At 50.1% G+C, this 17,326-nt stretch overlaps 1 protein-coding gene across 3 annotated transcripts in view; it reads left to right on the top strand.

Moving 5' to 3' along the window:
• XYLT1 (xylosyltransferase 1) overlaps window positions 1-17,326 on the top strand; it is a 313,185-nt gene that overhangs the window by 165,193 nt on the left and 130,666 nt on the right. For all 3 annotated transcript variants that reach the window (XM_023246430.2, XM_045047341.1, XM_045047342.1), the window contains exon 3: window positions 6,355-6,862. In XM_023246430.2, coding sequence (XP_023102198.2) covers window positions 6,355-6,862 — 508 coding nt within the window. The remainder of the gene's footprint in view (window positions 1-6,354; window positions 6,863-17,326) is intronic.

The raw sequence follows: 17,326 nt of genomic DNA, 5'->3' as shown, positions 1-17,326 counted from the left end.
TCATCTCTACTCCTAATAGCTGCTGAGAGGCAGTGTGGTTTTGGCAGGCATGACCACTGGACCCTGACTACCTGGGTTCAAATCCTGGCTCCTCCCCTTCCTAGATCTAGATTCAGACATGTAACATCCCTGAACCTTAGTGCTCCCATCCAAAACACAGGGAGAGAAATGGAGCATCTTCTTGATAGGGTCATCACGAGGATTACGGGAACTGGTACGTGCAGAGGGGCTTGGGATAGAGCTTCGGACATGTAAGTGCCATATGTGTATTTTCTAATAGATGGCATGTTTCCTCGGCACCTGGCATGTGTCGAGCCCTGTGTTCTGTGTTTCATCAATTTGGTTCCTGGGAGGACAGTGCCAGCCTCAGCCCCCCGGGTCGGATGAGGGAACTGAGGCACAGAGAGGTGAAATGATGTCTCCCAGGTCCAAGGGCCCCTGGACACAATAATCGAGAATGAGTCAGGAAGGAGACATGATGCCCTTGGGAGTATCCATCTCTTTCTCAGTCCCTGATCTCATACAGTCCACGAATGACTTCTCATTGAGCTGGAATGGCAGAACTTTGTGAGTCAGTCGTGTTGATTAGTGGCTGATTCAGAGAACGCTGAGGAACACGTATACAGGACCTGTCATTTTACAGATGAGAAAATTGGACCGTCTCCAAAGCAAGACAGCCACCCGGGTCTTCTCCCGCCCTGTCCAGTGTTCTTTCTCTACAAAAAATAAGAGCGACGGTGTATCGGTGAGCGGGTAGTTGTAAAACAAACACAGCCACCCCCCTCCACCTCCTTAAAGCAGAAACAAGGGGCCCAGGTTCAGTCAATGGGGTGAGGAGAGACCCACTCTGAAATCGGAACATGGGAAAATCAAGGAGAAACAGACATGGATCCTTAATTCACCTCCGAACAGCAGCCCGGGTCACATAACCTGCCTTTCGAAGCCATACTGGGTTTAGCATATTTCTCCCTGATTGAAATTGGCTCCACACGTGCCCAAGGTTGAATAAGAATAGAGGACATTATTGCATTTAATTATTTCTCTAGAATAAAAATGGATTCTAGCGGCAGCCTAGACGTAAGGCATCAGCAGAGCAATTAGAGTTTTGGAGCTCTCAAGCAAACATTTGAATGTACAATCATTGTAATAAGTACATTAAAATAAAATAAGTCAAAGGGTTGCATTTGCATAAATAACTCAAGGTGAGAGTGTTGAACTGGTTAAGAATAAGGGGGACACAGCTAGTTGATCCTAATGAGAAAATAATAACCAATCTGTCCTGCAGGCAGAGACCGTCAGGGGTGAGATGGTTGAGGCCCAGTGCTCATTGGTAGCAAACCTAATCTGGATTCAGTGGTTATTCTTCTTCCTGCTTTGGGTGGCAGGCACATTCTGGAAGTTTTACATAACATTCATCCTCACTAAAATTCCCCTGAGGTAACTACTGTCATCATTCCCGTTTTCAAGATGAGGTGACTGAGGCACAGGGAGTTTGAGTCACTTCATTTCTAGCAGCATGACCATGGTCAGGTTGTTTAACCTCCCTCTGCCTTCATGTCCTTCCCTCAATTAGGACTACTCCTGCCTGCTTCCGTGGGTGTTTGAGAGGATTCAGGACACAAGGTGTATGAAGGGCCACGGTAGGAGGGATGTGAGTGCTGAGGACAGGATGGTTATCTTGCTTGTATCTGCCTAGAAACCTCCCACGGTTGGTTTACGTAGGGAAGGGGACCTGGATTTGGGTGTCTGGGTCTTGATTCTCTGGGGAAAGAAGAGAAGATCAGAGAGCTGTTGACCCTTGGTGTGCAGGTGAAGAGTTACTGGGAAGGTCAGGCAGTATCTCACGTCCATCGAGGGATGGATAGAGAAAATGTGGTGTGTACATTCAGTGGAACATTATTTGGCCTTAAGAAAGAAGGAAATCCTGGGGTGCCTGGGAGGGTCAGTCGGTTAAGCATCCAACTCTTGATTTCAGCTCAAGTCACAATCTCATGATCCCTGGGATCGAGCCCCACATCGGGATCTGCGCTGACAGTGCAAAGCCTGCTTAGGAGTCTCTCTGTCCCTCTCTCTCTGCCCCTCCCCTGCTCATGCATGTCCCCTCCCCCTCTCATTTTTTTTTTTTAAAAAGAGAAGGAAATCCTGCCATATGCAATACCATGGATGGACCTGGAAGACAATGCAAGATGAAATAAAGCTAGTCACAGAAATACAAATACTGCATGAGCCCACTTAGGCGAGACAGCTAAAATAGTCACACTCAGCGAATCCATAAAATGGTGGTTGACAGGAGCTGGGGGAGCCAGAAGTGGGGAATTGCTAATCAAGTGGCATAAAGTCTCCATTACGCACGATGAATACATTCTAGAGATGTTCTGTACAACATCACACCTATAGGTAGCAATATAGCATCATGCGCTTAAAAATGGGTTAAGAGAGTAGATCCTATGTTAAGTATTGATACCACAATAAAATTTTAAAAAGAACAGAGTGGGTACAAGCCAAGGGAGAATTCATCAGCTACTGTAGAAAGCAGAGTTGACTCCATGAGCCAGGAGATCTCAGACCTCTGAATGACGCCTGGTTGTCATTGAATGTGCCCCTCACTGACCTTTCTGGAAGCTGTCTAGTATCTCTGAACTCTTCATTCCAGAAGACAAATCTTTCCCTTCCCTCTTCCCCTGGAATCTTTTGATTTCCTTTGGCAGCTGTGGAGCGCCTGGGGCCAGGCGGAAGGCCACAGGGAGACACAGAGCCAACCATTCGCATTGTGGGGGCCTCTCTGAGTAGATGACGCATTAATCAGGAGTTATATTAGAATTGATGGTGGCGCCTGGCCCTGATATCACAAATTAACTGGAGGAATCAGACGTTCTCCGATGGTCAGATTAGCTTCATTGATTGCAGTGTTTCCTGTGTCTGGTTTTGTCTGGAGAAGTTCTTCCAGGAAGTGAGAGAATGAGAGCTTTTGAAATCGGTGGCTTATGGAGGTTTTCTGCTCAGACTTGTGATCCTCCCTTAATGAGGAAAGAGAGCAACCCCAGAATAACACTTGGGCTGTGTGTGATGAGAGAGGATACACATTGCTGCAAAGACAGAGACTCTTCCGCTTACTCCCACCTTCTTGTTAACTCCTAGAAAACGAGCTTGGGGTCAGAAGTGAAATTCATGTTTTCAGACAGCAGTAGTCATTGAACTGATTTTCTGTCAGAGGCAAAACCAAACGAAAAAAGGCACCCCCAAACTGACTTCTGAATCTGAGGACCGCTCGGAGGAAGAAAGCAGCCCAGGTTGGCTCCTGTATCAGTCAGGATGAGTTACTCTGCTGCCGTAACAAAGATCCCCGTGAGTCAGTGAGGGAAAAAGTGCAAGAGGTATGAGAGTTGGTCCCCGCTCCGCACTAGGCTCACTCGGGGATGCCGGACCTTCACCATCAGGAGTGTGGTGGGATGCTATGGAGGAAAGGGGAATGTGGCAAACCGTGCCCTGGTTCCTTCCGCTTGTCTTGGCCGCAGCACGTTGCTCGGCTGTGCCTGATTTGCAGGGTATGGGAAGTACAGCCCTACCGTGTGCTGAGACGAAAAAGAACTGAAGTGTTTGTCAAGAGCCTTATTGGAAAACCAGCCTCCCAAGACCCATTTCCATTCCAGCCTGGGCTAAGACGAACAAAGAGGGAAACCGCCCCTCCTCTCCCCGCAGTAGACAAGGGGGAGCTCACTCCTCAGTTTACCTCCCAGCCAAACGGAAGGGGTGGTGCGCCGTAGCAAGTTGTAGAAGCAGACCTGTGCGATCTCACTTCCTCCCCCAGATGACTTTGGGCAGGCCACTGAGCATCCTTGAGCTCTCCCCCCCCCCATCTTTTGTAAGATGGGAGAAGCGCAGTACCTGCCTTGGAAGTTGTTTTTAAAGGTTGAGTGGCACCCCACATGTCAGGACTTAGTTTGGTGCCCGGCACCTGGTATGTGCTCAGGAAGGTTAGAGCGACAGGCCTCGGCTTCTCTTTGTGTCAAGTGGCAAGGACGGTAACCCTTATGGGGTGACTGCATCCCGGAAGTGATACCTGTGAGCCACTGAGTCTGTGGTGCATGACTTGTGGAAAGTGCTGAAGAATGTGGCCGAGAGGCTGCTTGGGTTTCTGTGAGGGCCTCCGGACAGGAAGAAGGGAAAAGACGAGCATCAGGGGGGTTCACTTAGGTTATAAGAACAGAGGTGTGGCGTCTCAGCAAGGGTGATTTCTTGGAAGAAGTGTGGGGAGGGAAGAAAGGCTGGAAGCAGGGGTCAGAGCTGCCACTTTGCCCTTCACGGACCAGGATAGAAGACTTGTGTATCACCAGCAGCTGTGCTGGGACCCAGTACAGACTCCGCTCTCCCTTCTTGGTGGCTGCTCCCTCCTTCCTACGCCTTTACCTCCTGGCTCTTGCTGCCTTGTGGCCCTACTTACCATCCCTCTTTCTGTGTGACTGCTTGCATCCTGATGAGCCACTGGCCAGACTTGAGATGACTCCTTGGAGGTGGCATGTCTATTCCAGATCCACGTAGCTGGGCTGGAGTGGATGGGAAGGGACTCTGGTCGGAGGCCAGGCTGCAGTGCCCAAGGAGCCAGAGTGATGAGGGTCCACGGGGCTCTATACCTTCTTGCAAGTGGGTAGGGGAATTGGTAACCCAGGCCATGGGGCCTGCAGCCGAATCCCAGCTTCACCACCAACCAGCTGGGGTACGTTGGGCAAGCTCACGAACGGTCAGTTCCCTCACATGCAAAATGAGAAGACTAGGGATGTCCGGGAGAAATTGGTGCTGGATCCTGGAGAGATGGGGCAAAGGCAACAAGGAGGCAGCCATATGTGACTTCTTTTCCAGACCATTACTAGGCCACGTGGGGACAGTGGGCACAGGGATGTAAACCAAGCCCAGGGGAAGAGGAACCTCCTGAGCCCATACTCCTGGAGAGCCGGTGTCTGCCTACTTTTTCTTAAAAGGCCAGATAGAAATATTTAGGCAGGCCAAAGGGATCGTATTGCAACCATCACTTCTGGTGTTGGAGCGGGAAAGCAGTCATAGACAGTACATGAGCCAACAGTGGTGGCTGTTTTTCAATAAAACTTTATTTACAAAAGTGGATGGCACTCAGGATTAGGCCCCCGGGGGCCACAGTTTGCCCACCTGCTAGAGTAGGAGCTGCGTGGAGCACTTCAGCCCACTCACAGGCCCCAGCCCCACTTCTGCCGTTTCGTTCGACCATCTTCTTCCCCGGCAATTGTTAACAGACACGTTTAGGAAAACCGAAGGAGATTCTTCCCTCAGAATTGCTACTGTTGGCCATTGTGTTTCTATAGCAACGGGGGTAGATTTATGGAGCCAACTAGCGTCGTCTGTGGCTCTAGAGGTCCCCTCTGGGTCTAGCTTTGGAACAGTGGGTACTCTTTTCAGGTTAAGGCCTCGGTAATGGGCTCTACGCAGAAGCAACTTGTTTTGGAAATGATGCAGGGTGTTCGTTGAATGGTACATTTGCTATGAGCTCAAAACGGCCAGGGCCCGCCTAGGCACGGAGAAGCTGAGTTGGGGGCCTTCCTGGAAAGATCCCTAGCAGGCATGGTCTCCAGAAGGACTCTTGGCCTTTCTCCTGACACCCGGGTGACTTAATCAGTTCTGCTCCAGGTACAAACATCAGGAGTCGAGCCCAAACACGAGAGTGTTACAGGTTTACCTCCCCGCCTGGGATTCATTGTAAAGATCATAATGCAACAGGTGCTTCTCCCCAAAACAGCCAGGACGTCCCTCCCTCAGAGTTCACTCTGGCTCCACCTCATTTCTCGTATGGGTGTAGACCTCTGAGTATGTCCAAAGGCAGTAGATTATATATAATATATTATATATATATATAAATATAAATACATATATTTATATATATATAATATATAAAATATATTATATAATATATTTTCTCCCCTTATAACTTTCTTATGACATTCCGAGCCCTTAAATAAACCATCACAGCACTCTCTGCTAGAATGTAAGCAGGAAACTAGAACAGAATATCCAGGATCCAGGGGCAGAACAATTAAGGAAACTTACTTGAAAGGGAGGCGCGGTTAGTTACAAAGCATTGGGGTCCATGGACATAGCATTTAGATTTTTCAAAGTCTTGGTCCCTAGTTGGAACATCCTTCTATTTCCAGATGGGGAAACTGAGGTCCGGAGAGCAAAGTCTACCTTAAGTTAAGCCCATAGCAAAGGCATCACACGAAACTGGGGCCCAGACCTCCAAACCTGTGTGCCCGACTCTCCAGGGGCCAACCTACTTGGCACGACCGCTCAGTGACATTTCTCCTCTGTGTTTCCTCCCGTCTTCTCCAGGACGGCTACTTTTCTCACCGGCCGAAAGAGAAAGTGCGAACAGACAGCAACAATGAGAACTCCGTCCCCAAAGATTTTGAGAATGTGGACAACAGCAACTTTGCACCTAGGACTCAAAAGCAAAAGCACCAGCCTGAGCTGGCAAAGAAGGCCCCGAGTAGACAGAAGGAGCTCTTGAAGAGGAAGCTGGAGGAGGAGAAGGGGAAGGGGCATCCGTTCCCGGGCAAGGGCACCAACGAGGTGCTGCCTCCTGGTGAGAAAGCCGCCGTGAACGGGAGCCGTGGGAAGGATGTCCCAAGACAGCCCCACAGCAGGAAAAGCGGGGGCAGCTCCCCTGAGATCAAGTATGACCAGCCCCCCAAGTGTGACATCTCGGGCAAGGAGGCCATCTCTGCCCTGTCCCGTGCCAAGTCCAAGCACTGCCGCCAGGAGATCGGGGAAACCTACTGCCGCCACAAGCTCGGGCTGCTGATGCCCAAGAAGGTGACTCGGTTCTGCCCCCTGGAAGGTAAGCTCGAGCCCTGGCTCCGACTCCTCCTCCTGCTCAGTGCCGTTCTGCTCCCATTTCTCCGACCTTCTGGGAAGGAGCGCCCTATTTTGCCCTGTTTTTCTTAATTTTTTTTAACGTTTGTTTAGTTTTGAGAGAGAGGCAGAAACAGAGCGTGAGTGGGGGAGGGTCAGAAAGAGAGGGAGACACAGAACCGGAAGCAGGATCCAGGCTCTGAGCTGTCACAGCACAGAGCCTGATGTGGGGCTTGAACCCATAAACCGCGAGATCATGACCTGAACTGAAGTCGGATGCTTAACCGACTGAGCCTCCCCGGCTCCCCGGGACCACCTTATTTTCCAAACCCCTGATCAACACAAAAGATTTTTTCTTCTGGGAGTGTCTGAATTCTGAAGTTTTGTATAAGAAAAGCTTTGGAAAAATCAAGTTACCTTTGGTTATAGCTTTAGCCAATCGTCATTATGGCAATGGGTAAAAGACACAAAATCAGGGCTGACGTGGAATCCGAGGTGATCCCATTCATAAGGTTCGTTTTCTCTCTCCACAGACTATTGGGATTAAGATTGACACAAATATTACTGTAATTGAATATGATTTGAAAGGTTTCTAACTGGTTACATTGACTTTGGAGGCTCTGCAAAAACAACCTTCCTGTTTTCTCTATCTAAAATTCCTTCCTCTCTCCTTCCCACCATCTGTCTCTCCCCACTTCCCGCCCTGTACTGGGGACTCTTCTATGTGCTGATGGCCAGTGACAAATCAGATGTCTTGCTGTGATACAGGGAGAGGTTGGGGCTATAACAGGTGTTCATAAGCACAGCAAGGTGTGGGGGATGGTTCAAAAGGTGTGAAGTGTTACTCATTGTATTTCCGCACCTGACCTCGTGCCCTTGACCGGATCTCATGTGTTTCTTGGTGTGTATTACTTCCTCCAGTGCCTGCAAGGGACAGGCAGTTAGGGAGTGCTCGCTATGTGCCAGGCACTGCCCGAGGCATTTAGCATTCTGTTAGCTCATGTTAGCTCATCTCATCTACCATCCTGTGACGTTAGCACTGTCATGAGCCTAATTTTTTTTTTCCACTTTTTAGGATTTAGGTGAGATAGACAGGAGCGATGTGTGTAAGAGGTGTGAAAGGATATGCAGCAAACCCCTTAAGTGTTGGTTCCCCTTTGTGCAGGGTGCAGACAACCTTGGATTCGTCCTCAATGTTTTATCTGTACTTTTTTGAGTTTTCAGTTGTGAACGTGTATCTGGACTCTACTCTCTTTTAAATGGAAAGATTTAAAAAGAAAAGGTTCATTTCTCCCTTGCATTTCAACCCTAGTCTGAGCTGTCCATGCGGTGTGCATTTATATTCTTGATGGCACTTGGCTGATAGGGTGTAGGGATGAATGAGTGGAGGAAGAAGTTTCCAGAATCTTTTGTTTACCGGCACGTGACTCAGCAGAGAAGTGTCGGAGGCCTGAGTTGAATGCCCTTCGGTGAAAATAATACCGGGTACTCCTTCTACCAGGGGCCAACCCTCTGTTTCTGCAAAGGGCCAGAGAGAAAACAGTTGAGGCTTTGCGGGCCATACAGTCTCTGTGCCAACTACCCGACTCTGTTGTTAGGGTGCAAAAGGAGCCATGAGCGATACATGCACAGAGCACTTAGTTATGTTCCAAGAAGACTCCGTGTACAAAAACGGGCGGTGGGCAGGCTTTGGCCTATGGGCCATAGTGCACGTACCCCTGCTAGATCCTAATCTCACGTAGTAGTATTTTCCACCCGGTTTGTGCCTTATGTCATTGATTCCTCACAACAGCCCTGGGAGGCAGGTCTGCTATCAGCCCTTTGTATCGATGAGGAAATTGCTCCTGAAAGATGTTTAGGACGTGGTGAGAGGTGTGTGGCTAGTCGAGCTGGGATTGGAACTCGGGTCGAAGAGCCTTTCCCTCGTCAGGAGGCAGAAGGTTTCACTTTAGCTCACACCGTCGGACCTTGAGGATGCCTGCAGCCTGGAGGCGGTATTTCTCGATGCTCAGTAGCCCTTGCAAGGAGAAGGGAGGGCGGTAATGGGGAAACAAGAGAGCCGAAGTGGCCAGTGGAGGCCAGGGGCTCCCACCCTGTGCTGAGACACCCCCAGGGTGGTTGGGCAGCGTGTTTGCCGGGGGTTTCCCGTGGACTCCACTGCGTCAGCCAACATGGCACACCCTCCCGGGACCTCTGAGCTGGTTAATAAGATTGGCATTTAAGAGCCATTGCACACCCAGCCCGGCAATGCATTAATTTGCTGCACCACAGCCTCCCCTTTTGCAATAAATTTACTGTGAATAGACTAATTGCAAAATAACCCTAATTGGGTAGTTATCAATGAACAACTTCCCGTGGAACAAAACGGCTTACAATTAATAGCATTTAAGCCATAAACTATTCTTCTGCAGAAAGCTAAGATGTAATTACACCCCATACGGAGATCGTATTCCCTTTCTGGAAACCATGACACCCGGATTTCCCTCTGCTTAGGAGGGATTTGAGCTTCAGCCTATGGCCCTTTTATTTCCTGCTACATGAGGAAACGGAGGCGGGAGGGGAGGGAGATGTAATATGTGTGTAAATACACATATGCGCACACACGGATGTATGCACGGGGTTTGTCATGTTGCCGAACTCCACATCACCCAGACTTCAGCCAATATGCTGCCGGAAGTTGGGTATAATTAGGGAAGCAGTTCTTTGTGGGGGGTGGGGGGGAGTCTGAAAAACCCAGAGGAAAGGAAATGGGGTTTGAATGTCAACTTTGTAAATGGCTTCTGCTCCTCGCGCCCCCCCTGCCCCCATCCCGGCCCTTTGACTCTAGCAGCACTCAAGGAAAAGGAAGAGTCTAGAACCCCAGGAGCGGGTTTGCTATCTTTGGGGCCGTTCCTTGCCTTTGTGACTTAACCACTTGGCTCCGCCTCCTGGAGGCAGCACCTGGCATGGCAGCGCATGTCCCCATGGAGAGGAGGGATCCCTACGCCATCCGCTCACAGCCACCGAGAGGTGTGTCCGCTCACAGCCTCCAAGAGGGGGATGCATGGATGGTGGGAGATCATCCCGTGGTGGTCTTTCACTGCAGCCGCCAGGCTACCCGCCCGAACCCCTTCTGCAGCCAGGCAGCCCCCACAATTGGCTGGGCTCCCTGTCCCTTCAGCTGGACCTCCTACTGTTTGATAGAGATGAAACCATGTCAGATGGAAGGCCAAGGGTGGCCTGGGCTGGAAAAAGAGGTTTTCTCCAGCCACAGGGTTTTGAATTGCGGTTGTGCCTTTACTAGGTGTGTGAGACCCTAACCTCTCGGTGCCTCAACTTCCTCATCTGTAAGATGGGCACAAAGACTCCTACCCTATAAGGATTGCCGGCTGCAGTGGGAGCATGCGTATAAAATGCTTGGTGTGGACGGGGGATAGGCTGTTGGCAGTGGTATAAATGAAGGGAGCATTGAGAAATGGAGCGAATAGAAGGCCTCCTCAATGCTGACTTCCTGTGGCACCCCACCTTGTCTGGCTACCACCCCTCCCCCCACCTCCAGATCTCAGCCCAAATGCCACCTCCTCAGGGAAGTCTTCCTGGACCACATCTCCCCGGGAAGCCCTGACCAGAGGAGACACACTGACCCTGGGGAAGGGCAGAGGTAGTTTTTTCTAATAAATGGCTTCCTTGATAAAGACTCTTCAACCCGTAGCTGGCACTCTGGTGCCAGGTGCTAGGTAATGCAGGTTTTAATGCCTCATTACAATTGGAACAATTAAATACCAGGAAGCCTCCTCCAAAGGCCTCATAGGCCTCTAGCCTCCCTCCATCTGGAGTTAAAATGCCCCGAGGAAGGACCGCCATCCCCCACCCCGGTCACCCAGGTCTGTCCCGCATGCAGTCTCTGCAGTGCTAGGTAAAGCCAGTGGAGCCGTGCTTCCAAAGGCCTTTGCCTTCTGCAGCCTGCACGTTTGGGTGGAGAATAAGCTGGGAAGATGTGAGACGTTTCCAGAGAAAGCTCTCAGCTGGGAGGTGGGGTGGGCTGCCACCGGACCAGGAACTTGGGCCTGAGCCCCTGGGTGACAGGGCAGTTCCCTGGCGAGTGACAGGCAGTGGGCTAGTCCTTTGCAGTCAGCTGACCAGCCGCGGGGCTGCGAGCATTTGCACCTGACGGGGGAAGCTGGCTCGAATGTGAGGGCTAGAGATGGACAGAAAGGGGGTTTCCGATAGAAAGGCAACCGTTCAGGGAGCTGACAACGGTCTTTACCCATCAGCCTTTACGGGAGGCCAGAGGCTCTGGACGCATGGGCTTCTGGACGGCGGTAGCCGGCTGCCTGCTTCAGAGAGTGGCAGATGGCATAGCCAGCTGCGGGAGGGCTGTCTGCTGTCCGTCTCTCTGCATCCCGGGGGCAGTGGGATGACTACACAGCACGCATAGCTGGCTTCTAGAAAGCATGGTTGGCAGACTGGCACGGGAGGAAGACGGAGATGTGGATGTCAGTTTGGCCAGTCTGAGTGCCCTGGGGCCCATGCCTCAGTTTCCCCACCTGTCAGCCAGAGACCCTGACACCCCCCCCACCCCCGCCCAGGATTTTTGCGGTATCCGTCATGATGAGGAAATGAGAGAACAGCTGCAGAAGGTTAAAAGGCACCACATATCCCAGGACTGCATAGACCCTCCTGCAGTCTGGCTAAGTGGCCGGAGCTGATTTGGTTTTCAAAAGGCCAGATTTGCAGAGGCCCCAGTCAGACCCTTCCAGGGCTCCTGTTGAAGAAGGCACAAAGCCCAGGAGAGAGGATGTATTTCAGGGGTGGTTCCCTGGGATCAGAAAAAACGGGTCCCGGAGGTGCTTCTTGGGCTTCTCATGGAGGGAAAGAGACCGTGCAGAGTCCAGAGAACATCATCAGCCCTCACTTACGGGCACCAGTAGGCAGTGTTGAAAGCCATTCCTCTGCAAGTGTTGTTTATTGAGGGCCAGGTTGTAAATATGAGGCTTTGCAGGCCATATGGTCTCTGTCACAACCACTCGATTCTGCGTGGAAGAGTCAATAGATCAATAAATGACCAGCTGGCTGCGTTCCAATAAAATTTCGCTGATGGTCACCAAAATGTGAATTTCATAAAATTTTCATGTGTCATAAAATGTTATTCTTTTGATTATCTTTCAACCATTTAAAAATGTACCAAAAAGTCTTGTTAGCTCGAAGGCTGTACCGAAATAGGCAGCCAGGGGCTGTAGTCGGCCGACCTTTGCTCCAGGACCTGACCCACAGCGGTGAGCAAATGCAGAGAATGCGTTGTTCCTGCGGGGTCTCGACTGGCACAGCTCGCGCCACCGAGTCCCCTGACCTAAGATGGACAGTGACTCTGAGAGGTGTGCCAGGCGATAGCGCCCCCTTCGCGGAGCTTCTGCCCTAAAAGGAGAGGCCATAGGTGGCAAGTGAGCCAGTGGGTCTAGGGCCTGCCGTCTGGTGTAATGAAGCTGTGAAGACAATGCAGAGAGGACAGGATGGGGACACTTGAGTTAGTTGATCACAGAGGCCTCTCTGAGCAGTAAGTGAGGGCAGTGCCACAGGGGAGAGGAACAGTCCTGGCAGACGGCCTGGCCTGTAGGAGCAGCCAGGTCAGTGTGGCTAGGCAGGGCAGGTGGCAAGGGCAGAGGGACAAGGGGTTGGCCCCAGGGGTAGGACAGGCCATGGCAGGGAGTTTTCACATGTCGTTTTTAGTGACATGGGAGCCGATGGTGGAACTGAACAGTTCTAACATGATCTTACTTCACTTTTTTTTTTTTAACTTTATGCTACTTAAAATTTTTTTTAATGTTTGTTTATTTTTGAGAGAGCACAAGCAGGGGAGGGGCAGAGAGAGAGGGAGACAGAGAATCCCAAGCAGGCTCCAGGCTCTGAACTGTCAGCACAGAACCCCACGCAGGACTCGAACCCATGAAATGCGAGATCATGACCTGGGCCAAAATCGGACACTTAACCAACTGAGCCACCCAGACGCCCCATTTTTATGCTACTAAAGGACTTTGTTTTATTTGATCATGATAAGAATACTTAACGTGAGATCCACACTCTTCACAAATTAAGGGTACAATGCAGTATCGGTACACGTGGGTGCCATGTTGTACGAAAGATCTTAGACCTAATCTTACTCAACTGAAACTTTACACCCACTGAAGCCCCTTCCCTGCCCTCCCAAGCACTGGTGACCTCCATTCTACACTGTTTCTATGAGTTTGACTATTTTAGATGCCTCATTTAAGTGCCATCATTCCATGTTTGTTTTCTGTGACTGGCGTAGTTTGCTCAGCATAGTGGCCTCTGGGTGCATCCGTGCTGTTGGACATGGCAGGATTTTTCCTTCCTTTTGAAGGCTGAACAGTATTCCATTGTTAAGTATATGCCACAGTTTTTAATCCCTTCCTCTGTCAGTGGACATTCGTTTATTTCCACATCCCAGCTGTTGCGAATATTGCTGCAATGAACGTGGGCACGCCCATATCTCTTTGAGACCCTGATTTCAACTCTGAATAAACGCCCAGTAAGATATCACCTTCACACATTTGGAGGGCCATTTCCAAAAACACAACAAAACAGAAGACACTAAGTGTTGGCGAGGATGTGGAGAAATTGGAACCTTTGTGTACTGTTGGCGGGAATGCAACATGGTGCAGGCACTATGGGAGGTACTATGGACGTTTTCAAGAAATTAAAATAGACGGTTAAGCATCCAACTCTGGATTTTGGCTCACATCATGATCTCGCGGTTCATGAGTTCGAGCCCCTCATTGGGCTCTGCGATGGCAGTGCAGAGCCGGCTTGGGGTTCTCTCTGCCCCTCACTCACTCTCACTCTCTGTGTCTCTCAAAATAAATAAACTTAAAAAAAATAGAACTGCCCTATGATTCAATAATGTCCCTTCTTTTTTAAAAAATTTAAATTCATGTTAACATATAGTGTAGTGTTGGTTTCAGGAGTAGATCTTAGTGATTCGTCACTTACGTATAGTGCCCAGTGCTCATTCCACCAAGTGTCCTCCGTGATGCCCATCTCCCACCCACCTCCCCTCCACCAACCTTCAATTTGTTCTCTATATTTGAGTCTCTTACAATTTTCCTTCCTCTCTGTTTTTATCTTTTTTTTTCCTTCCCTTCCCCTATGTTCATCTGTGCTGTTTCTTAAATTCCACATATGAGTGAAGTCATAAGGTGTTTGTCTTTCTCTGATGGACTTATTTCGATTAGCATAATGTCCTCTAATTCCATCCAGGTAGTTGCAAATGGCAAGATTGCATTCTTTTTGATTGCCAAGTAATACTTCATTATATATATTCATTATATAATGAATATATATACATACACATATATATATACCGTATCTTCTTTATCCATTCATCAGTGGATGGACATTTGGGCTCTTCCCATACTTTGGCTATTGTCAATAGTGATGCTATAAACACAGAGGTGCGTGTGTCCCTTTGAATCAGAATTTTTGTATCCTTTGGATAAATACCTAGTAGTGTAATAGCTGGGTCATAGGGTAGTTCTAGTTTTAACTGTTTGAGGGGCCTCCATACCGTAGAGTGGCTGCACCAGTTGGCAAGTAATCTCACTTCTGATCTGATTCTCTTTTAAGGAAGGAGTCAAAACAGAGCAGTTGTGGAGAGGTTCTTACTGGGGTCAGTAGAGGATTTGCTAGCAGGCAGGAGCTATTGGGATTGACCAGTGGACCAGCTGGGGGTGACTGTCAGTTGGTGCTCTGGCCTCAAAACACAATGACCCCTCAAGCCTGATCTTTCAGCAAAGAAATTTATTGAACTCCTACTGTGTGCCAGGCAGTGGTGGCCCACAGTCCCTCAAGACCCACCCCACCCCCCACATTGGGAGGTGAGTTCCAATAGGCCAATCCCGCAATGCCTTGTCCTTCTCAAGCACTGTGGTGTTAATTCCCCACCACTGTCCCAGTCTTGGAATCATAAAGAAAGCCAGCTGCCACCCACAAGGCTTTTTAGAAAGCTAAATATGTAGTTACGGGAAATATCATAAATGGCCCCTTCACCTCCCGCCCACCTCCTCTTCTTCCCCCAGGAACATTCTGCCAGCTGTAAAGTTTTGCCACTCACTTTAAAACTTGTCATTAGGGTGTGTTTGTTCCCTAACTGCCATGCCTGAAAGCCAAGCTGGAAGGTTTAGGTGCAGAGAGAAGCTGCAAACTGCAGCCTCGGAAAGACCATATTTGAGACCAGAGGATCAGGGTTCGATGGATATTTTTTCCCCCATTCTTGTGTGCACACAATGACACCTATAGACGGTATTGGATGCGTGTTTATAACCCACATTTGTGGACCACTGCTTGGAGCAGCTTGGTGGAGAGCTAATCGGCTTCCCTTTCATTTGAGGCTAGAGGGAGGCTGGGAACGCAGTGACTGTCCTGAGTTTCTGGATGTTGGCCCAGCCCTGGATGGAGATCAGAGATGCCTACGCCTCAGACCACCCTCCTGTTAGCACTGCCCCTCCCTCCCGCACATAGCACGTGGAGACACTGGTGGGCCAGTCTCTGTCACCAGGAATGTTGCAGGCCACTTGGGATTGCTAATGATTCAGGTTCCACACTTGGCATGTTCCCCTTTTGATACGTTGGAGCAGAATCATGAAGTCTCCTAGCACCTGACACCATGCTGGACATACAGGAATTACCTGTTGCTCGATGAGCGAATGAACCCCTGATACTCCATCCTCTTGCTTTCTTGTAGCTCAGTGAGAATTTAGGAGAACCCCAGAGATGTCCTTGGAAATTGGTCCTGAAGATAATCCGCGTTCTTCCCCTTAGCATTCTTAAATATATTTCTTTTGGTCCACTTAGTGAACGAATTCGTTTCGAGAAGCTACCCCACACCTAGCATGGTGCTAAGTACTGGGATGCAGTAAACGAGAGGAGATCCCACTTTACGGAGCTCACAGTCCTGGGGTGGGGGTGGCGGGCAGACAAGGAACGGAGAGACACGGGGTAACGGCAAACTGCCATATGCATGGAGAGAGGGAAAAGAGCCAGGAAGCCAGAGAGGCTGTCCCTGAATGACTTCCAGAAAGCAGTGGACAAAAGGTGGTCAGACATGGGTTTGGTCTCATTGTGGAAGAACATGCTAAGATTAGGAGCAAACCCCAAAAGGAAGTTTCTAGTTTGGGGATATACTGAGGCCTTTCATTCAACAGCTGTTCATCAAGCATCCACTGTGCTGGGCACTAGATTTGGGGAGATTCACTTGGAGGGAAAAGAGAATCCCTGTCTTCATGGAGCTTGTAGCCTGTGAAAGGTGGGAGGGTATATCCATGAATCAGATGATCACAAGAATAAAGAATTGCAACAGGGACCGTCATTTCTGCAGAGTCATGTGGTGGCAGGTCAGTTGGGCTGAGAGTTGCAGGGTGGGAGGAGTTAACTAGGGGAAAGGTGGGAGGGGGAACATTCCAGGCCTAGGGTGCCTTGTGTGCAAAGGCCCTGAGGCAGGAGGAGGCTATAGGGAGGTTGAGGAACTAACAGTGCTGCTCCCCAGGGAGCTCTGAGTTTGAGCAGGAGGGTCAGTCTGTCATCTTCCCAGCCAGGTGTTAATTCCCAAAACGTCTGGGTTAGATGATTCCCGTCTTTACCTTAAGTGAAGAAAAATGAAACGGAAATGTGTCGTGCAACAGCCAGGGGAAGATCAGCCCCAAAGACCGGTAGGGTTCTGGAAGGCGAGATGGAGGACAGGTGCCGCATCCTCTCTCCAGAGAACTGTGTTCCTTCTGCCTTTGGGGACTGACCCACACTCTTAGCCCTGGACTCAGGCTGCCCGCTCCTGGGGGACCTCACCTCCTGTGGCACCGTTGTTTCTCATGACACGCAAGGCACAGAGGGAACTTCTCCCTGCAGTAGCGTCCCAGCATGGGACAGAGATTCACGCAGGCCCTGTGCCCTGGGCTGCTTCGATCTCAGCAGCTAAGGCACAGTTACGGAAAGGATCTGAACCAGACAGACCTGAAAGATTTGAAAGGCAGCCTCTGCGCCCACTGCCTCAGCGGTAACCGCCTCTGACAGCACATCTGTCTTCCGTAAGCCTCACTCCTTACCTATGCGGTTGGTTGTTCGATGCCCACCCCCCCCCCCCCCCCCCGCCACCGCCTCCTTGGATTGCTGAATGAGGTACTGTCTTTCAGGTTAGTTATTCCCTCTCTTCAGCCAGCAGATGCTTACCAAGCACCCATTAGAAATCAGCAGCGGATGGTGAGTGCTCTGGAAGCCTCCAGGGTGGGCAGGGTGGACCTGCTTCCACAGCAAGGCAGTTTATGATCCTTTTCTCAGCTTCTGGGAGTATCTTGCTCTGAAACCGCCCCGGGATGAGCCAGAGAATAGCAGTTCAGAGGGCAGCATTCTGGCCTTCTGCGCCGTTTCTTCCCTTGGGTGAAGCTGGCTGTGTGTCAGCTAGCTG

This window comes from Felis catus, chromosome E3 (genome assembly GCF_018350175.1).
Source record: "Felis catus isolate Fca126 chromosome E3, F.catus_Fca126_mat1.0, whole genome shotgun sequence".
NCBI lineage: Eukaryota > Metazoa > Chordata > Mammalia > Carnivora > Felidae > Felis > Felis catus.
Note: the sequence above shows the minus strand (reverse complement) of the source record. Positions and strands in the feature narration are given on the sequence as shown.